Consider the following 23,742-nt stretch of genomic DNA (forward strand, 5'->3'; position numbering starts at 1 on the left):
CCAAAACACTAATAGTGTATTTTGCATAATTTCATTTATTGAAAAAAAATCCAAGGGAAAATAACATACAGCTATCTGAAACTATTCAGCAGAATGAAAATGTCAAAAGGAAAGTTAAATCTAAACTTTAAGATCTAAAATGTAATTAATATTGAATATAAATTTAACACAGTGTATGTTTGATTAAACTTATGCATCTAAATATACTGATGAGTTTCACGAAAATAAAAATAATATCCTGGAAATCCAGGAAAACAATGAGAGCCATATGAAAACAAACTGAAACTAACAAGCTAGTCCCTATTTCATAGAATTTCCCATTATTTTATTGACAAATAAGAATACATTTCAGCTCATCTCATGGCAAATCAGTACAATTGAAATTAAATTCACCAGTTGTAAATGTTCCCTTGAGAAAATTATTTCAGTTTCTTCCCAGAGTTTAACCTCTGCCTTATTCAAAATTTTAAATTTCAATTCTTAATTTCAGTATACTCAGTGTGGATTCAGGATAATGAAATCACCACTCATAGTTTATTAAGCTTTAAATTAACATATGTGAGTAAAGTAATCCATATTCAAAAGTATGGAGTATTCGTCTCACCCTAACTCTCACTTCTGTTTTAAGTAGACATGAACATATAATGGATTGATTCTGAATTGACATATTTCAGATTAAAATTTCAAGTCTTTTAAGTTTTGATTTCTCCAAATAATATAACATGTATTTACTTATAAATATTGTGGATATTCACCAAAGAACTTCTTATATCAGATTTGGAAAAAAGTTCTGAGCATTCTGTGGTAGTGTTTCTCCTAAACTGAATAGAAAATGCCAGAGACATTGCTTTTTAAAAATAAGCACTAAGAAAACTAACTAAACTGGTTAGCCACAAAGGGAACACTGTAGGAAAGAAAATAGCTTGGGATTGAACCCTATGATTTTATTGTTTTCACAGAAAATGCAATAACTCCTCATTGACATCAACTACCCAGTTGCAAGAAGAGTATACCTTCTGCTTTGTTGAGACCCAGAAGAAGCAATTAGTAAGAAGTAGTCATCAACCAAGAAGCAAATGTATTCGGGGGTAAAAGTTTTCTGGTTTAAATGTCTGTTGAGTGGCCCTGATTTTTGAAAGGCACATTTAAAAAAAAAGGTTTTATGATAAAGAACATGCATTCAAATAATCCTTTAAAATCATCCTATCATAATCAGATTATTCTGCTGCTATCTTTCAAACAAACAAAAAAAAACAGATCATGAAAAATACCATAGCCAATTTCATACAGTCTTAAGTGCAGACTAAATTAATTAATTCCTCTTCAAACATTTTATTGACAGATAAGTTTATTATAAAATCTTTAAAATAAAAATGCATGTTTGGTGTAAAGTTAGTACAGTTGTAATTCATATTTTGTCATTTTTAAAAATATAAAACTAAAGAATGGGATTACTTTCAATATTTGTAACATGATATGTGATTGACTAGCTGGGTTGTAATTCTATTGTAATTACCATAATTTACTGCCATGCCAAAGTCAACTCTGAGATGTATGTGAAATGAAGTCTCATTATTTGCATGACGTTATGGTGTACCATGCATCTTTCAATTCTCTTAAAGCAAATTTAATAACAGGCCCATCTTCTGACTTTAAGTACTGTGAATCACATAGAACCAGGAAACATTTAGAACCATGGATACATAGCGTATTTCATGTTGGAGCTAAAAAAATAGATAGCAAGGATAAAGAAAAAAAAAAAGAAAGCAGTATTTAAGAGAAGATTAAGAGTAAAAAAAAAAAAAAAACAAAATGAAAGAGCTATGCTATTTTAAAACACTGCATAGTCAATGAGTATTTAATATAAATCCTACAAATATGGTTGGGCATATTTTTCTTGCTTTGGGGGCTGTTGAAAAGTAGTAATATTAGGCATTACTTGGCACTTCTGGCAACTTCAGTGACTTTTGTCAATAGCACTGTCATCAATTGTAAAATGTACTATTATTTTATATATCACTACACAGAAATGCTCTCATCTGCTTTTAAAATAGGCCTTAACTGTAAAATGCATCCTGATTGCAAAGATGTTAAAATGCAAGGAAACTGATGAAATAGAGTAATGCTCCTAATTAATCTGGATCAATTACTGGTAGTAGTACACAATTACATGGCATAATCTTTCTCCCAGAAAATTAGAAGCTCCATTGCCTGATGCCTTCCTATAAAAACAAAAAACACTGGCATCAATTAAACTTTAAATATATTATCAAAGCAAAAAATGAAAAGGAGAATATGTTGGTCAGTCCAACTCATAATAAACACAAAAACCTTTAGGAAAAGGGAAAACAATTGGCAAACAGGTAAGTGCTCTCAAGTTGTCATTATTATTACTTATATTAAAGAAGAGGTTACGTAATATAATCTACATTTCATTTATCCCAACCTTTTAAAATTTCCTGAAATTTTATCCATTTACTCTCAATTAAAGTGACAACATTTGAACTGAAGTGAAAAACACTGATTCTAATTCTAAATTTGTTGGTTTACATAAATAATCCAGAACTCACTTGAGATTGACATTTCATTTATTACCATCTCATTAAATAGATTGCTTTGCACATAATCTTCTAATTGTTGCTTTTTTCTTCACATTCATCTGCAATTTCTCAAAAATTTAATCAAGATTAATTTTTGTAGACCAGCCAGTTCTCATGAACTTTTTAAGCTTTGTATGTTCTTACTGTTTGAAAGGTTAAGAAAAGACTAGTATTTTATAAATGCTTACTAGGAGGATTGAAACTTCCACTTACTACAATTTCTTTACGCAGGGTTACTTAGGAAAATAAGGAGATCTGGTTATTTCTCTGGAAAGGATTCAACATACATTCAAATATTCTGAAAATAGATTTTGTAGTTTTCAGTAAAAGCCTCACTCAAATCAACGTAAAGACCAAGGAAAGAAGGTGGCAATCATTTATCCCTCTCTCTAGATCTAAAACATTTTTATTGATATAATCAACAATGAGGAGAAGAAAAATCAATTAAAAAGGGTTCTTTACAAATATAGGATAGTGAAGAGAAGTGGTTAATAACCACATCAAATGGAAGTCAGGGTGAAGGAAGATTTAGGAAATGTTAAGCTAAGAGTCCCAGATAGCAGTTACTGAATTTCTTTGGCTTGATAAAATAGATGGGTGACTGAAATTTTGAAATTTTCCAATATGCCTAATTTATTAAAATGTTTTATGAATCATATCTGTTTATTCTGTTTATTGAAAGGATTTGGTATAGCTCAATTCTATCACTACCTAGATATTCAGACTGGTCCCCTCCTCAACTGACTGAAAATACACATTAAATTTCAAGTTCGTATTTGTTTCTTATTTTACCTTCAAAGGTTTAGCATATTTGGCAAGTATTACAAATATGGGAGGAGTTCCTATTGAAATTTCTTCCTGCAGACACTAATGGGTATGAAGCACTGAAGATTTATCCCATGGAAACATGACTGATAAATTATATAGCTAACAATTTTGGTGATAAGTGAACATTGCTCAACAAACACACATACTGCTTAACATTCCTTACCTGGAAAGAGGCTTTATTGAACATAGCTGTAAAATTATCTTTGAAGTTGAATTATTGAATTTGCACAAACATTTCTACAGAATTTTTTTTATTTTTAAAATCAAGCCTTGTCATTTTCCACTACATTTTGTTGTGCTTTTTATAATAATATTTGCAAATGTTATAATTTAATAATTATATCCAATTACTTGCATAATCAGTTTTTTTTAAATCTTAGGGTGCTGAAAGAACATATAATAATAATATTCTTCTTTAGACAAAAGTCTTTTTAAATGAAGTTAAAAGCTGAGATAATTTAAGGAAAAAGATCTTCAAATTTTCATAACCAACAGGTTTAAGTGAAATTTACAATGCATTGGAAAACTGGCTGGTTAAAGATATGGTTTGTCCTCAGGTAGCTCAAAATCATTTTTACAGGTTTTTGTTTTTTTGTAAAAGTGTTTTTTAATCTTGATAAAATAATAAAATAATATTTCACAATTTGCACAGAGTCTGACTAAAGGGCAGAGGCATATTACCCTCCGTGTTTAGAATAAAGCCAGATTTTCAGGCCCAGTTCCACTGTAGAGTTTGTATGCACTGCAATCACAAACATTTTCTTGTTCCCTCTAAAGCTCGGGCCAATTTCATTTCAAATGGAGGTTAGAGTAAGAAATCACTTTTGTGTTTTACCACCTTCTGCGCTAAGTATTATCTTAACAATCTTTTGCTCTGGTTGACCCACTTAGTAACCTGGAAGAAAAAGTGTTGCTCCCATGTCTGTTCTCAATGGAAGTTATTTTCTAATGGACAATAAGCTGAAAGGCCATGGCTGTCTAGAAGGTTAAACAACAAATATCTCGTCTGCACGGGCTTACGCAGCAGCTTCGGTCCTTTCTTCTTCAGAAGCGGCTTTGTTGTCTTGCCTGTAATTTGCACATTTAGGCTCTGCATTTCGTTTATAAAATAGTTTTACACAAACCACTCTTAGTGCAAGCTTCTGAGTTGAAAATTATTCAGGCTTGTTTCATTGAAGGCACTTGGTTTCCATGGCAATTTATAAAAGATGGTGGTTTGGTTTCTTCATTGGAACAGATGACTTTAGTTTGGGTGTTCAAGTGGCCGCAAGCAAACTCCGATAAGCCTGTGTAATATGTAAGCCCAGGTTTACCATCCTGGATAATAGTGCATGCAAAAAAGAGAGAGCATCTAGCTTAGCCATGGGAGGAGAAAAACAAAATAAAGGTGAGAAGGGGGTAAAGTGGGTAGGAACATGAATGTTTTAAATTCTCAGTTCAGATTATTCTCAAGGAAGGGTAACAGCCGAAGGTAAAAGGGCCTACATTTATTTAATTCTCTACGTAAAACCTTCTGAAAAGGAAAATAAACGCCAGCTCTTCACATACCCTGTTTACAGTGAGGTTTTTGTTGGCAGGCCATTAGGTTTCCATGGTAACAAGCAAACTATTCATTTGAAACAAAACCAGCCATGACTTTGTGCTTTGACAAGGATTTCTATAGCTCTTTTTTTGTTCGTTTTTGTTTTTGTTTTCCAGAGTTCAACCAGATGACGCTGAAATCTTTCTAGCCACAGAAGCACCTGAAGGTCTCTTCTCTACTCAGGTCAAGATTATCTTTTATATGTAGTTTGGAATAAGTTATACTTCCATGATGTCTTTTTATCCCCAGTATTTAAAAAATTTTTGTTTTTATTATTTTATTTTTGAGTCAGTAGTCAGTGGAGGAATCTTTGGTAGATTGTTTTTTCAATGTCCATTTACAAAGACTCTTTCTTCATGCCAGTGCCTGGTGAATCTTCTATAGCCTCTGCCAGGATAAGGTCACCTTCGAGGACTTAAGATAGAGATGAGGACGATAACTGGGAAAAGCCATATATGTACTAAAATCCCAACAGCACCGTCAACGGAATCTAAAGATAAGGAAAATAAATGCCAAAAGACACCAAAAAAAGAAAAATGAGCATTCCATGCAACCACCAATATAACATTGGTAAAGAAAAATAACTTCAGTATATGGAAAACACTGTTGTTTTATTTAACAGTTTCATTTCCAGGCAAGTAAAAAGGAAAATAAATTGAATATATGGTTAGACATTTGAGAAAATAAAAACAGTTGCAGATTTTAGATTGATTAATTGCTCTAAACTCTTATTAGGAAGATGTTTGAGTGAGTTTGCAATTGAGCTCAACTTTTGAGTTCTGCCAGCAGCATGAAATCATGCACCCTGAGAAGATTTTCAGAAACCCTAAAAGCTGAGCTTCCCCCCTCGCTCCCCACAGCATCCAAGAATGTTTAAGCTTGAAGATTGGGAGGAAGACTGATTTTGCTGAAAACTAGGAGGGGATTGTTACGGGTAGTGAAATTAGTCACTATAACCAGTATAATATCTATGTTTAGATCAGATGATTACCTATAAACTGAATTAATAATTATCTCTCCTGATTTTTAGAAATGTCATTCTGTCTAAAAAAATCCCTTCTACCAATCTGCCTTGGGAAAACTGCTGTAGTTGAGAGTGGAGTTAAAGCCTCATTACAGGTGATACATCTCAGAATGTACACCTTACAGAAGAGGGCAAAAACTGGCATACCCAATAATTCATAACCTGCTTTAAGTTACAGAATGGCTCTCACCTGGGAGAGAACAGGTATCTGGAAATATATATATACAATCCCAGCTCTTGATGGTATGTGCCATAGAACCATTTACTGCTTGGGAAGGGTTAGAGGTCTGGGAAGTTAGAAGAAATTTTTTAGCTTCCAGATGGTTTGTACTTAGAAATTAATATTAATTTAATATTCACCAAACAATTCATTAAAATGTGACTAATAAAAGATTGCTTAATAAATTGATAAAAAGTAACAGAATATTTCCCCATGTCAAATAGAATATTTTTATTTTATTAATACTGTTTCTTTTCCGTGATTCACAGTAGCTAAATAAAAATACTTCCAATACATGTAGATATATCCTTTTAAAAACACCCACACACTTCTCTGGATTTACTAGTTTAAAAGGAACACACAGTCCCTATGGATTTTCATAACTCTTACCACTTCTGATTTCTCCTCTAGGGAGTAAATTATGCTTTCTTGCCTTTCTCTTTCAATCTATTGAAACTAACTTACAATATATTAAAGTTACTAAATTATCAAAATGTAAAATTTCTGCATAAAATGTTAACTACTTTCGGTTAATATAATGTTACTGTTATTGATTCATATTGTGAAAATTAGAAAAGAAATCCCATTTTTCTTTGAGGAGAATGCATGCTTTTCTGTTTAAAAAAAAAAAAAAACCTAGTTCATTTGGTGATAGCTACTAGCTTTCTAAAGCAAAATTAGTCAAAAATAGGGAGAAATTTTTAGTAAATCAGTTATTAGAAATGTTAAGTCTAATCATAGCAGTGAAAACTCTGATCAAACTTGCTTTTGAAAATGCTGAAAAATGAAGTCAGTTCAGTTTGTAGGAGCAATCATTGGGTAGTTGTTGACTTCCAACATCTAGACTGATATAATTTCTCACTAAAAACTCTAAATTAACAAAGATTCTGATTTGCTCTAGACTTATAGAATATGAGTTTTTATGCTTCTTTGTGTATATGCTAAATAATTAATTTTTATGAATGTAAGTTTAGCTGATTGGTACATAAGACCGTAAAACTAAAGATGCCAAATAGGCCTGGAGAAGTTCTTCAGTGGAGGAATTTTTAAACAGAATGATTTTAGATCTCTCAAGTTCAAGTAGATAATATGGAGATGAGGACTTTAGGAAATACATGATTCTGATGCTTTCTGCACTCCCTCTCATTTTTTTATTTATATCTCCTCTATGAAAAATATGGACATGTGGTGAAAAATAAAATATGCAGATACAATTCATCCATAATATTCAAACCAGGGTAAAAGCCAAGATACATATTAGTAAACAGGTTTGGGATGCCAGCAGAAGGAAATTGATTATATCAGAAAAATTAACTTTATTCTGTGATTTAATGTATATCCTAAGTTTCTTCATCATACCAAATCTGTTAAAAATGGTTGGCAAAATTTAGAACTAAGAAATATATTCATAAACTGGGGGCATAAAAACAGCTATGGCTACATAAATATGTGTTGAGTACATGGCTTCACCAAACATTTTAATAAAAATTTAAAATAACTCTTAAATAAATATAAATTTAAAACAATACTATTAATTCAGTTTTATTGAAATACATTTAATAAAAAAATAAAAAAATAAAAAAAATAAAACAATACTAAAAAATTTTAACTAAAAATCAAAGTGTGCTTGCCTTGCATACACCTAAATCAAAATTACTTTTACTTTATCTTGGTCAAATAGGCTTACAATTGAATTTAACACTTTGATTTTAAAATAACTTCAAAATATTAGGGGCTCAGATACAAGAAAGTGATAAATAAGCCAACTGAAAATAAATTTAGTATTTTAATTATAATATATTAATTTAATATTAGTTACTTTAGCATCACATCAAACCACTCCCAGAAAAGACACTTACTCTTAGTCATTAGGTCTTCTTTTGCACATTCTCCTTCTGCAATTGATACATCATCAATGGCAATATCCCCTTCTATGCCAGGACCTCGAATACCTTCAAAAATGAGCTACAAACATGAATGAAACAAATCTAAATGTACAGCTTTGATTTGCAGATCAATTTCTATTAAGAAATTGAGGAGGCAAACAAAATTATCAGTAAACCTGATATCTTTTTTTTCTTGATGGCTTTCAAAGTTGTTACTTACAAAAAAATTTTCTTAAAACCAATAACGGGATCTTCCTTACATAGTAATAATTTTCATTTCAAAAGTCTGTGTTCATTTAAAAACAAAACTAAACAATTGAATAATATGATAAAAACAGCCACCACAAATCTTATCAGTTTTCATTTTCAGGGAGGGGGAAGGAAGAATTTTTATTTGAGCAGTCCTTTTATGAAATAGATTCCCTTTAATTTTCCCTAGGCATATCTCATAACACTAGTTTTCTGGAATTTTTTTAGGGAACAACCAGTTCTGGATTCTTTATAGTAGTATTATGTTTGTCAAGCCCAGAAAAGGATTTACTACTCTGTGAAATTGTTTGCTCTCTTGCACACAGATTGAATAACTTCCACATAGTCCCTATATTTGCCTTATGATTACCTTTTTGATTTCACTTTTGACCTCTATTTTTAAATACTGAAAGAAATTTATAGGTCTATTTACGTTGCGCTTCCACTGGGAGGCCTTTGAACTCCCAGCATCTGGAATCAGCAGTTGTCACTGATGCAAGTGTTAAAAGAATAGAGGAATGAAATAAAATGGCCTTGATTACTAAATTCTGGGCACAAGGACAATTATAAGGACTAATGGCAAATTTTTATTATTTTATTGTTATAGAAGCAATCTTCCTTATGAGCCAAAACTTTTCAATCCTTTGTATACTAAAATATTATTAGGCAACCTAAGCATTTAGAGGATTATAAAACAAGAAAAATATCTCCATGTCAAAATTAAATATCTAGTTTGATATTTCTACAGAAAAATTAGTCTAATAAATAACTGTTTCCAACATCAAGCATATTTGCATATTTTTATAGAATTTCTAGCCTTATTTTACCATAATAAAGTGAAAATCTATTTCATACTTTTAATTTTTATTTAGCAACATATATACCATCTATTATTTCCCCCTTTATCCACATTCAGATATATAATTCAGTAGTGTTCATTACATTCACAATGTTGTGCTACAATCACTGTCATCTATTAGCAAAACTTTTCCATCATCCCAAACAGAAATTCCATACTGGAAACTTTATTGTTGTCAATGCCACTGTTTTGTTTTTGTGTGCCTTTTAAAGTATCTTATTATGGCTCCTTAAAGACAAATTTGAGGTGATTTTTGAGAAATTGATCCATTATTCACTGAAGTGCTACCATAATTCTTTTATTAATGGAAATTTCCAAGTAGTAAGGAGAGGCATTAGTTATCAAATTTGTATTGTGTTCATGTCTCCCACTTAATTCAGAAGATGGAATAATTTTCATGATTTTGATAGGAGAAAAAGGTTTGAGATGTTTTTATTATTGTTTGTGTCAAGAGGGTTGCCGACTTACCTATATTCAGATAAGTATATTAATAGAGATCATCCAAAGGTTTTTCTTTGAAAAGCATACACAGTGTCCTGTATGACTGGTGGTAAAGCAAAATGGCAGTCCAGAAGACAAATATTTAAGACCAAGTCAGCAGTTTTTGAATTCTCAGCTTTCAGATAGAATGAGTAGAAAAGTATTACTTAGGCTGCCTGGAAATAGTAACTGACTTTTGATGAAATGTGATGTTTGAGAAGGTATCTGGCAAGTGGCTAAAACCACTCAAAGAACTCTTTAAATCACAAATACCCAAAAGTAAGGATTTAGGAAAAAAACAAAGTGATGGCATAAACATTAAACAGCACTGAATATGGAAAAAGGAAATAATTGTAATCTTTGCAAAATATTCCACTTTAAGGATGTAACAATTTATTTAACCAATATGCTTTTATTATGATTAGACATTAATTTTTTTTGCTGTTATGAACAAGGCTGAGACAAGTACAGTTCATATTATTACTATGCACATTTACAGCACATGATTTTTTTAAGATCTTTATAAAATGCCCCTATATATAAAAGCACATTATTTTATTCCTACCAGTGGGTTTATGAGTCATTTGTGTGCATTTTCTTTTTTCTTTCTTTCTTCCTTTCTTTCTTTTTTTGATGTGTGCCACTAAGCAGGTATTACTGTTAGAATAAATTAATGGTTATTCCCACCCCCCTTCTTAGTTTCACTCAGGTGATGGTGACTCTTCTCTCCTGCAGATAACAATGCTAATGGAATGTCATTCTGGATAGTGTCAGAACTCAAAGATTCCTGCTAATTATGAGTTCGGTTCCATAAAATCACACATTGTCACTTCAGCCCCAAAGCTAATAATTTGCTAGATGAAAGTGGAGCGGTGTCATCACCAGAGAACTAATTTTTCCTTTAAACAGGTGTCTTAAAGGATTGAATGGAATACATTGTTGACTTATGCCTCCTGATCAAGCTTTAATTCTGGAGTGAAAGGGTAATGAGAATGTTTCAGTCAAGAAACTTGGTATGGTAAAATGGAAACTTCTTTTAATTTTTAATTCTAAAAGATGGATGTGGGAAGTGGGAAAGGAAAAGGAGTTATCCCAGCTAATAGAGTATAGCCATGAGAAAGATAAGGGGATTGCATTTCCATATGCTTCATTGGGGGTGGTAAAATTTGGGTGAAGAGTCTAATAACAGGTTAGAATGTTCTGCACCTGCTCACACATGAAATCTACAAAAGATGAAGCCGAAGTTGTAAACTTTTCATTGGGAAGGATGCTGGAGAAACAAGCTTGGGGGTACATAGAATTCCATTTCAGCTATATAGAAGTAGGTAGTTGATAAAATTATCCACAGTTTTTCTAATTCAAAATATGTAATTATTTTCACCTAGTAATTTCTTATTACCTGGAGGCAGGAGTCAGTATAAAATAATGGGATTATTTAAATAATCAAAATATCATGCATAAATCATGAAAATAACTCCTGAACTTTTCAAATATACTTTCCATGGGAAGCCATATTTTAATCGGAATGATCTCGCCCTTGCTCAAAGCATTTCAAAGTTTCTTCTGTTATTGCCTTTTAAGTAATAATAACTCCTTTTCCTATTAATTTTCTTTTCCTCCCCTTCTTCTTGTCTCCCCAAGAAGCTTCATATAAAAACAGAAAGTTGGAGCTAGTCTTGTGCTAAAAATAAAAAGGTCTCCAAGAAGAGAGGTTATGAGGATTTTGCCACCTTGGTTTGTGTCAAGACTGAGAAGGTGTATTGGGGATCTTTCAGGGGTAAACATCAGGAGTAGAGTGACTGATGTAATTTAATGCATGCTGCCTGTCTGCTAGCAAATTTTGACTACAAGAATGCCATTGGCTGATTAGCAAATTATCAATCAACAGAAGTTTAATTGTCATAGGTACAGAGGGCTGTCTATTTATAGAATATTTCTTTATGTGAATACTTCATTCCCTAGTGGTCCTGGATGAATAAAGTATCATAGTAATAACTTATAATGGATATATATTTATACAAAATTTATAATTTATAAATTATAAAAATTTATATTTATAAACTAGATTTATATTTATAAATCTATTATTTACATTTACCCTTACAGTTATGGATAATACATTTTGTCAGTGAATAAAATGTGCTGATTACTTTCTATTTAAGCATAGCAGGAGTTTCAGATATGATGTTCAAATAAAGCAGGGATTAGTAGTTATTGCAGAGATGATAAGAAATATAATGTCTGACAATCAAACTCCTGGTACAGTTATAATTAGCACTTATAATATTTATTTGTAACTTGTGAAGATAGGGAATCAAATCCGATAAGCCAGAAGAATATTGTAGTCTTCTTCAGGGTCCTTCTTAAACAGGAAAAAAGAGAAGGTCAAGGGCAGTTTGTTTTTTTCTTTTAATTTCTCTTAAAGTTTTGATATAGAGAAAATATAGTTTGTTTTTTAACTGGTCTTCAGTCTCACAAAGATGTATTTATTGCATTTTTCTGTTTATGTTCTGAATTCCAAATCCAATTATATCTTTGAATTATTGCAACTGAATTTTCAGTTTCCAATAGACTTATAAAAGGATTGTAGACTAAGATCTAGAGTTATTTTTTCCTTTATATTGCTTTTGACATGAGGTAGATTACAGAAATAAAATCCATAGGTTTTAAATTTAAAGAATGTACCTTGGGTAAACTTTCAAATATTTGTAAAAATAAATCCTTGGTGACAAACATCATTTTCTCAAATATAAAGATGATAAACTACAACAATCCATTACAACATGATGTATCTCAACTACGAATATATGTGTTTGCAATGAAAAAGCACAAATTATCTTCTCTTAAAGAATGACTCTCTACCTTAGGAAGTTAAATTGTATCATATTTTTATGAATTCCCATTATGATTCTGACTCTACTACTATATTATAAGGGATAAAACCATGTTCTTTTTCTCTTAAGTATTTTTGAAATGTGTTTGGTTTAATTTGCTTGAAGAAGGAATTAACTGCATCTAGATACCACTGGAGAAATTGTTGAAGTTTAAGTCTCTTAGAAGAGGAATCAAATTATGCAAAATCTGTTCTTTGCACACAATCACAGTGATATTATTTAATATGTTTTCCACTATCTGAAGTGACAAGTTTAAAATTTTAATGTTTCTCATAGTGTGCATATGCAATTCAGTAAACTCAATATGCAAGAAACACTACATAAACAAAATATTAATTCCTTGTTGGTAAATTGAAAAGAAAATTTAAAAAATTTTGTGTGCACTTGTTAGCTAGAATTACCTCACAAAGAATTGTTTCATCAATTGACAGTTTATCTGCATTATAATGCTTTAAAGCATATAAAAGCATATAAAGGCATACAGAAAGATATAGTTGATGCTATTAAAGCATGTGTTCAAGTATAATCTCTCAGTAAGAGGAGAGCTACATGTAGTGCTACTGAATAAAAGCAGACAGTACAATTACTTGGGGGAATCAAAGAACAAAATGTACTTCTGATGATCTGACTTCAACATTCATGGTGCCTTATGCAAATGTTCACAACATATTTTCCTCCTGGCAGAGGTAAATCACTTTTTGATCATTACTTAGTTTAGTCTGAACTTGAACTTGGTTTGAAAATTGACAGTTTATTACTTAGAAAAAATTCAGGTTATAAATAAATTTGAATATAGCCATTATCATTAATAATGTTACCATTATTCTATTACTGGTTCAGGAAATTACTGAATCATCCTTACCCATTCCAAAAGAGATTTGAAGAGAGACAATATAGTAGATGAAGCAAATGGCCATGGCCTTTTCCCCTGGGAAATGATCTTAAATACTAACAGTGAGTTTAACTTCACAAGACTCTGCCAGTCCAGTTTGTGGGGTAAATGTCAATTGGCTGTCAAAGCTTCTAATCTGAACTAACATGGAATTTTGACTGTTGGCAAAGAGAGAAAGGAATAGACCTCATTGTGTGCTCCCATTGGAGAAGGTTTTCAATGGTTACTTCAGGAGCCATCATTACTTCTATGACTTACCCTGAAATTTGACTTAGAATGCCAGATATATAACTACATGAGCATGTAATTTCTACCAATGAGGACGGTATTTTCTAGATTATTGTTATGATTAGTTATATTAACATAAAGGCAGCATGTTGCAACAAGAGCATTATAATCCAGTGTTAAGCATTTGTGGATGTATGATCAATTGTCTGAAAATCTATTTCTAAATCATGGAAGGTGGAATGTAAGAGTAAACGATTTACAGAATCCCTTTGACTTATAGTTAAGAATATATAAAGTCTGTATTCTGTGGATCATGACATCTTTTTATATTTTTCTTTCTGGAAAACATTGGTAATACACTATGAAAAAGCAAAGCATTAAAAGGGCTGGTTAAAATATTTCCCTTGTTGTAGGACGCAAAATTAAGTGACATTCTAAGACTAACACACCATTTATTTTATTTTCTGGAGAATTAGCCCTAATTCCTACAAATCCAAATTAAAAAAAAAAAAAACAAAAACAAAAGCCATACTTTTTATCTCAAGCGTGATCATTCTAAAATAATTCTAGAAAAAGAACCTCAAAAGAAATATCTATTGCATTAAACTGCTATTTGCCCTGAAAAGTACTATACCTATACAATGATTTTTTTTTTTTTTAGCTAAGCAAACCGATTGGAAATAATCAAACAAAGGACTTTGCAAGTGGTTAATTTTAAAAAGGCTTATATATCAAACTAATTTAATGACATGCAGCTCCAAACAAATAAAACAGCATAAAGTATCAATGAAACAAGGCTCAAGATCAATTATATTCCATTTAAAACCAAAAAGGTAAGACATATGCTTTCCACTTGAATTAAAGACAACCTAGAATGACATAAAACTACATTTGAATAGCTATTAAAACTTCTTACAGCTTAATTTATAGTTAATATATTTTTTACAGTTGTTACCATGCTCTCCTGTAGGTATTAAATACCAAAGCAAATACTTTTAAAAACTTGATAAGGTAGAAATGATTTTGAGTAAAAAATATTTTATCTAAAACAATTCAAAGCAATAAAATACTAAAATCAAAAACAAAATAAAAATTTTAAAATGGGGAAATGGGGTGGGGTTATATAGGTGTGTTTCATGTTTCCTCAAAGAATCAAGATTTATGAAATAAAAGTCTGGGCCACAGGACCTAGACTTACATTAGGGAAAGAAAGTACATAGAGATACAAAATAAAAATAAATTCTATTTATCTTTATTTTCCATTGGTAACTTACATAATTTAGAAATGCAATGATTCAAAGTCTGCTTTTTTACGTTTTCCAGCCCAAATAGAGTAACAGGAGCCATACTAATCCTCCCACCGGAAACAAACAAATAACTGGATAAAATATATGAAATAATGGTTTTCAGGGCAGTGGACATGTGGTAATGAAGGACAGAGATGCCCAAGAGATGGGAACCAAACAAGGTGAGCCCTATGACTGCCCTGTTACTACCTTGAGAGTGTTTGTAGGCCAGGTTGCAAGCAGAGGAGCCCAGGTGCACTTTGGTAGAAAACCTGAGTTGAAGAGATGGAACTGAGTTGAAGGAGATCAAGGCAGCCAGAATGTGCAGGGCAGAATACCAAAAAATAAAAGATTGCAGTGAGATCTGCAGAAGGTCCCACTTAGGACTGTGAATGTTCTCACCAGCCAAACTGAAAATCCTCATAATTCATGGAGCATTGGATAGAGTAAATAGAAGAATCTTGACTCAATAGTGATGAATAACTAGCCCCAGACTAAATGTATAACATATCTTAAAAGCAAGACTGAAAAGGATCAAACTGCTTACCATTGACTTACCTACACCCACAAACTTAAGCATATTTAGAGAAATATGAAACAATGTCCAGCACCTGACTAGATAAAATGCATAATGTCTGGCATCCAATGACAATACCAAGCATGCAAAGAAGTAGGAAAATAATAACCCATAATGAGGAAAAAAATTCAATCAATTGAAACCAATCAAGAGCCAACACAGATGTTAGCTTTAGCAGACAAAGACATTAAGACAGTTTTTATAACTGCACTTCTCTTGTTAAAAATATTAAGTAAAGACATGGAAATATTTTAAAAGGACTCAAATTGAACTTAATGAGATGGAAAGGACAGTGGTTGAGATGAAAATACACTGAATAGGATTGAAGACAGATTAGACATTGCAGAAAAAAAATGAAACATCAAGAGAACACACACATTTAAAAGATGAAAAAGAAAAGTTGTATAATACCTTCACCGCACCTTATAATGTGCAATTTAAGTCTTCAAAGGAGGGGGAGGGGTCAAAAATATTTAAACAAACATTAATCAGAAAGTTTTCAAATTTAATAAAAATTGTAAAAGCAGAGATCCAAGAAGTTCAAGAAACCCCAAGCATGTGAAGATTCATGAAAACTATATCAAAGTGTATTGTAATCAAATTTCTCAAACCAACGATAAAGAGAAAATCTTAAAAGCAATCTGAGAAAAAAGTCACATTGCATACAGAGGAACAAATATAAGGGTAACAGCAGGTTTATCTATGAAAACAATGCAAAGAAGTGGAACAACATTGTTAAAGTTCCAAAGGAGGCAGGGGAAACTATCAAACAAGAATGCTATACTCAGAGAAAATATCTTTCAAAATTGAAGGTGAGATACACTTTTTCAGACATACAAAATGTGAAGAGATTTATTCTTCAGCAGATCCGTACTACAGGAAACACTCAGGCAGAATGGAAAACCATATGGAAACATGGCTCTACAAAAAGGATCAAAAAGCCCCAAAAATGATGACTACATTAGACATCAGCTATGCAAACCCTGGCTGATACCTCGGTTGGAATGAGAAGAGCTGAGTACAATGGAGAGAGAAGTTCTCCAAGGTTCGGACCATTATGACTAATTGATTCAAACATCCTTGTACATGTCTTTTTGTGGACTGAGTATGCAAAATCCTAAGACTGCAGATAATCTTTAGAGAAAAATAAAAAATTTTGGCTCCAAATTTATGCTGGCTCCTTGATTCCTGGTAACAAGAGACTAACTCACTCCCTTGAAATTCCTTCTATTAAACAAACAATTCTGAGAACAGGATGTAATGGACTGAGAAGGGCCAAATCACAAAGAAAAACAACTCCTTTCTTCAATAGTGAAACATCAAACTTGGAGCTGGAGCTGTCATTCTTCCTTTTTTTTTTTTTTGTTTGTTTTTGTTTTAATGTTTTTTTTGCCCTATGAAACTCCTTTCATTCCATTTCAAGGAGATACCCTCTTTAGGATTCTCCCTTTTGTAACATCCTACATAAAATAGCCATTCCCTTGCAAAAACCAAACCAAACCAAAATCTGTATCTTTATACTGAATGTTAAAAAATAATAGAGGAAGAGGACCATTTGAATAAATTAGATAATATCCTAACATCTGTTGGCAGGAAATTCTATTAATTCTGTGCAGTGAAACAAGTTTAGTTAAGATGTTGGTTTTTCTATTTTCCTTACCACTTTCCCAAATTTCTCAAGAGTGGATATTGCTCTATCCACTTATGAAATGTAGCTTCTGTTTCTGTGACTCAACTGAAACAATTCTTACTCAAGTTACCAATTGCCTGCTAATGATCAAATCCATTGAACTCAACATGCTTTCCAATTTGTTTTTCACTGTTTTCTATAAATTCTGTGAGCACTGAACTTTCCCGAATTTCTATCCTTCTAAATAGTATTTAGGATTATACCCCTTTTCCATAGTTCATCTTAAAGTTTGGTTAGTGTTCTGCATGATTGTATGCTTTCATCATTGTTCATATCTCCACTGTTTTATTTGGTAGTGTCAACCATTCTCATAATCTTATGCAGCACATATAATCTCACGACTCCCAAATATGTATGACCAAAAAGCTTCAGGCTCACACATGCAACTTCTCCTGGATATCTTCAAAAGGATCTTCTACAGGCATTTTATATTACCATTTGCAAAATAGTAGTTAGCATATTCATCCCCAAAGCTTGTCTTTTTTCCTCTTTTTATTATTTTAGATAATGTGTAGCAAAAGCACTACCCAATACTCCCTAATTTGAAACTTCTTAGTCATTCATGACTTCTCCCTTCCCCCTTCCCAAATTCCTAGCATAAAATTTATCTGGTAGTTTTTTACACCTAAGTATCTCTTGAAATAGCCCTCTTTTCTTTATACCACTCCCCTGGTTTTGTCCCTTTAACATTTTTTTGTGTGGATTTTATAATGGTGCCTTAACTGGTTTGCCAGCACAATTTTACTCCTGTGAATCAGCATTCCATACAACCACCTGATTGATGCACCATATCATCCCTCTGAATAAAATCTTCCAAGGGTTCTCCTTGGCTGAGCTCCTTCAATTCCTTAACCTTAACTCTCACCAGTCTTTGATTAATTGTCATATACCTAATTCCAGATGAACCTCTTTCTGGTTCCCTGGCAAATCCTGTGGTATAAGACTTTGATGTCTTTGTTCACTCTGAACCCTGCAGGAATAGTTAGCTCTTTCTGTGCTTCTCAACTCCTGTCCCCAGTTCATGTTTCACCTTATATGATAAGCTTTCTTAACTCTCCTCTCTTACTCTTCTTGTTGGCTAGGTGCTCTCATAGAACCTTGTGCATATCTGTTTTACTTCAGTTATTACAGGGTGTGATTTATGTATTTAGATGTATATTTCCACCAATCTGGGGGTATACAACCATTTTTAAATGTTTATGTTTAGCATTGTGCTTGGCAAACACTAAATACTCAATAAATATTTATTGAACTGTTATCTATGTCAATAAAATGATGGTCCTGAAGGTGCTTAATAAATATTTATTGAACTGATGTCTATGACAATAAAGGATTGTCTTGAATACCATATTAATGTGAATATTCCCTTAAATCCTCATTGCAAATGTATTTAAGAATTTTGCATTGGATAAGCAGTCATGCAGGAAGCAAAAATAGGTCTAAAAATATATTTCCTTTTTGGAAAGAAAAGGCTCTTTGATGCCTATATGGACATACACGTTTTAATATTAAAGTTACTTTTATGAGCAACATTTTGCAGCCTGTCTTCCCAGTTTAATTGAATTTAATGATATGCAGCCATAGATTTATTTTTCACAATTTTATTGTCCTTCATAGAAACTAAATGCTTCTGTTATTTTCCAATGTTTATGTGCTTGTAGACAATTGACTAATCTTACTGCCTTATTCTTTACCATTGTGAACAACTACAAGTATTTTTCTCATACTCATTAGATTTAGAAGTGCAATTTCTAAATCAAAGCAGCTAGACTTTTATAGACTAGATTACAAGAAAAGGGAATTCCACCAATTAAAAGTTGGCATAATGGAAGCAGGCCCTGATTTTCCATACCCTAACACTATATGCCATGAAATGCATCCAATAAATTACCATGGGAAAAAACCTTCAATACTATAAATATAATTTCATAAAACAGCTCTGAATTCCTTCAATATTTTGAAGGAATAAATAAAGCTATAGAACATATTATATGTCACTAGATTTTAAAGACATTTCATTATATTTTAAAGATATGAATAAAATATTGGTTTAATGAATAAAAATATATCTGGTTATTAAAATTACTAAAACAGCATTATTAACTTCATGGAAATAGTTTCATGAGCTTTTGTCTCTAGCCATGATGGCTAAATAACATTGTTTAAAGTTCTATTATATTGAACAGAGTGATAAATTACTAAAATAGCATCCTCTCAAAGAGACACATTTCACTAAATATATATAAAATCCTTCAAGTACAATACAAACAGATTAATTAAAAATTGATTATCCAACTTCCATAATCATAAGAACCTATTTTGTTTATCTTCAAGGAACAAAAATATACACCTGTTATTTTATATAAATGGATTTTATCTCCTTGAGACAAATCATTTAAATTTTAATGAAGACTATTATTCAAACATATTACTTGCTAGGTATTAATTAAAAAGGAAAGGGACTTTTCTCATTTATAAGAAAGTTTTTAGAACTAAAGAGAAACAAAAATTATGCCAGTTCTGTAGTGTACGTATCACAGAATTTCTGAACATTCATAATCTAATGTTTGCTCAAGATCTGCCTTTTGTCATCACACTCATTTATAGTAATATATCAACAGAAAAAACTGCACTTACCTGAAATGAAGTAATTGGATATATATTAACATGGGCCTCATTCCATCGCTGTCCTTTATTCCCACTTGAAGACCACAGTGGATTCTCTATTGTTGTCTGCCCTTTCAAACGTAGATAAACATTTAAAACACCTAGAAATAACAATGAGATTTGGTTTGGTGTATTTGTTTTTGTTTCAGATTTGTTTCTCCTTGCACAAACAGTTGCAAAACTATTTTTAAAGTTGAATTTCTTAGAACACTTTAGTGCCTCATCCACTCTTCCCCTCTCATTTCCTATTTTGCTCTTCTCACATTTGGCACGTGTGATAGGCTGAGCAGTGGCCACCAAAGATAAACACGCCCTAATTTCTGGAACCTGTGAATGTTACCTTATATGGCAGATGTGATGAAGTTGTGGATTTTGAAATAGGGAGATTGATCTAGATTAACTGGTGGGTCTAAAACATAATCACCTGTATCTTCATAAGAGGAAGACAGGGAAAATTGATACAGGAGAGAAGAAGGTCACATGAGAGAAAGAGAAGATGCTATTCCACTGACTCTGAAGATGAGTGAAGGGGCCAAACCAAGAAGTACAGGAAGCCTCTAGAAGCCAGAGAAGGCAAAGGAATGGATTATCTTGTAGAGACTCCAGAAGTAAACAGCCTTGCCGACACCTTGATTTTGAACTTCTGTCTTCCAGAATTTTAAGAGAATATATTTCTGTTTTAAGCCACAAAATTTGTGGTAATTTCATACAACAGCGATAGGATACTAATATAGCCTGTCATCATACTGACCAATTGCTCAGTCTGACTCCAATTTACCTTATATTATCAGAAAACATCATTTTATAGTTAACCCTTCATCCAATTCATTTTTCTTCTAAAAGAATTATTTGAAGATAAAATGAAGATAGCTTTTGTCTCGTGATTTGATAATTCTCTGCTAATGGTTTCATGTACTGAACATAGTAATAACAGTAAATATGATTTTCTTTGCTGAACCTCTTTATTTGCTAAGTTTCCCTGTTGGTTCACTTACTAAGATTTAAGACTATATTTTACTTTGATTCTTTTAACTTATTCTCACTTATTTAATTGAACACATTTATGATATCTTCTTTAAAGCCTTTTTCTGTAAGTGCAAACTCTAACATTCGGGTTAAGATTCTATTGATTTATTTTTACTTTTTTTTTCTTGACTATGGATTACATTTTCTGTTTCTTTGTACATTTATTGATTTTCATTGAATAACAGGCACTGGGTATTACAATATCAAGACCCTGAATTCTGTTATTTTTCTCTGAAGACTGTTGATTCTTGTTTTAGCATACTGTTCAATTATTGACTAATCATGTTGAACTTTACTTCGTTTAACACTGCTTATGTAGATCTGTGACAAGCCCAACTTGTTGCCCGAGACTGTGTAACTTTGTGGGACTCCTCCTCCAAATCTCTCTTCCCTGTGGATCTTCTTATGACTTGGTTGTGGGATTCTTTTAAGAAAGGATTAGAGTAGATCTTTCTTTAGGGCATGGATCTAACTCCTACAGGGAAACCTTTCTGGTTTTCATTGTGTTGCTGGGAGTTTTTATGAATTCTCTCCACTCAGACATGACTGAAACTTCAATATACCCACTGTTCTGACAACTATTGGACCTCACATCTCTGGTCTGCTTTCAACCCTACAGCAGCTGCTATGATATTATATCATGAACCTTGAGTTTTTCGATCATTGTACAGGCACAGCCTGGCGTTCAGCCAGACTCATGGAGAATCCCACACAGAATTCTGGAGTCAACCTTGCACACCTCCTTTTTCTCTGTTTCTCTGCCACACAGATTCCAGCTACTTCAGCTGCCCAGTGCTTTGAGCTCTCCTCTTGAACATAGCATGACCTCCACATTCTGCTTGAATTTCAGGTTTCTGCCAAGGTCAGGAATGGTCCCCAAGCAGAGAAGTAGGCTGCTATGGGGATGAGTTCATTAGTTTCCCTTTCCTCATGGTTCTCAGTCTTGCCCTAACTTTTTTCAATTTTCTGAAGACGTATTAGCATGTAAGACAACTAATATATTTTGCCCATTTTTATAGTTGTTTATGTAGTAGGGCTAGTTTGGTACCAGTGACTGTTGCATGGTTTCAAGAAATCCTAGCTTTGATAACTTTACAGATAACCATATAAACTATTATTAATGCTAAAATACATGGTTTAAAATGTATGCATATATCTTCCAAATATGCATATTTGTTTGTATGTATATTGAATGTAAATATTAAAACCATTAACTTCTATTTGTTAACCTGTTATCTTATACCTAATGACCTAGTATACATTTTGATATATATTTAGCTGAAAGATTCTGATAATTAAAAAAGAAAACCTCATGGGAAACTCCCTGAATTTCTTTTGAATGATTTTATTGTGTGTATATATGTTATGTGTGTGTGTGTGTATATATATATATATCATTTTAAAAAGAATATGTTTTTGCTCTGGAATTATTTCCAAATACAGAAAAGCAGAAAAAACAATACAAAATCACTAATAAATTGAAAACTCAGAGGTAGCCACCTGACTATTATGTCTTATATTTCTTCAGCTTTTTATGAATATCTACATATACACAATTGTTCACATATATACACATAACACATCTGCAATAACATGGTGTACTATAGCTTATCCTTCAGATTTTTGGCAATTTTGTTTAATTCTTTATATATATGATTGCATACATTCACATTACACATACATGCATAAACATGAATACTCAGCTTTTAGAAAATAATTTTTTTTACATCACAGCTGTCACTTACTAGCTAAACGATCTTGGCTTGGTCTCTTAATTTTTCCTTGCTTCAATTTCTTCATCAGGTAAATAATGAAATTTTAACTAGCATAAGCTTTTTATGAGAATTAAAATGAGTTGATGTGTGCAAACCATACATTATGCCTCATGCATAGTTATGTTTATTATTATTATCCATCAAAAAATTCAAATAATATTTCTCTATTTCCCTATTGATGTGATAGACTATGTTAGTACATTTTTTAATATTGAACACTATGTTTATATTGCTGGAATAAATTTTATCTGGTAATGGGCAATAGCTCTTTTAACATAGGGTTGATTCAATTTGCCACTACTTTATTTAGGAATAATGCATGTACAGTTATCCATAAAGTTCTCCAGTTCTCTTATCTGTTTTATCTTTTTATTTGCATTTTTACTTTTGACTTAAAAATCTATTATTTTCTACCTTTTTACTCATCAGTGTAAGGAATAATCTTGGGGCTGTCCTCCACATTACTGCTTTTATTTTCTATAATGTAGATTCCCTTCTTTTTCATTCTAATGACATATTTTTTCTGCTATTGTATCATTTATAAGTATATTATTTTCTGATATGAAAATTTCCTTTATTTCTGTATGTCTTTAATCTAATTCCTACTCCTTCTTTGTCCAGTATTGTACCATCTTATTTTTTGTTTCATTAGGTTCATATTCTTATGTATTTTATTGAGAAGATAAAGCATATGCTGTGCAAATTTTACTTTCATCTTACATATGTCTTTTTCTACAGTGCATGCTTCTTCTACTGTGTTCATGTTGGCTTCTTTTTATATTGTGGAATCTTTATATGGGGCTATATTTTTCCTGAATCTATTTTCTTCCTTTTTATTCTCCCTTACATAAAAAGTATTCTGTTTTGATTTTTTTCCCAAAACCACTTGCAGGACATCTTCTTTTACATGCTTACTATGGATGTGGATATTGTTAAAACTTTCTCTAAGGTCTAAAACTGCACACAGGTTAATATGAGG

The 23,742-nt window shown here is 32.0% G+C and overlaps 1 protein-coding gene across 2 annotated transcripts in view; it reads right to left on the minus strand.

Annotated features, from left to right (window-relative positions):
- Window positions 1-2,448: 2,448 nt before the first annotated feature.
- Window positions 2,449-23,742, minus strand: part of MDGA2 (MAM domain containing glycosylphosphatidylinositol anchor 2) — a 1,012,098-nt gene continuing 990,804 nt past the window's right edge. For both annotated transcript variants that reach the window (XM_037834933.1, XM_037834934.1), the window contains 3 exons: window positions 19,933-20,063; window positions 8,114-8,219; window positions 2,449-5,500 (listed from right to left, as the gene is read on the minus strand). In XM_037834933.1, the coding sequence (XP_037690861.1) occupies window positions 5,412-5,500; window positions 8,114-8,219; window positions 19,933-20,063 (326 nt within the window). In that variant the 3' untranslated portion in view covers window positions 2,449-5,411. The remainder of the gene's footprint in view (window positions 5,501-8,113; window positions 8,220-19,932; window positions 20,064-23,742) is intronic.

The sequence above is a fragment of the Choloepus didactylus genome, chromosome 4, assembly GCF_015220235.1.
Source record: "Choloepus didactylus isolate mChoDid1 chromosome 4, mChoDid1.pri, whole genome shotgun sequence".
NCBI lineage: Eukaryota > Metazoa > Chordata > Mammalia > Pilosa > Megalonychidae > Choloepus > Choloepus didactylus.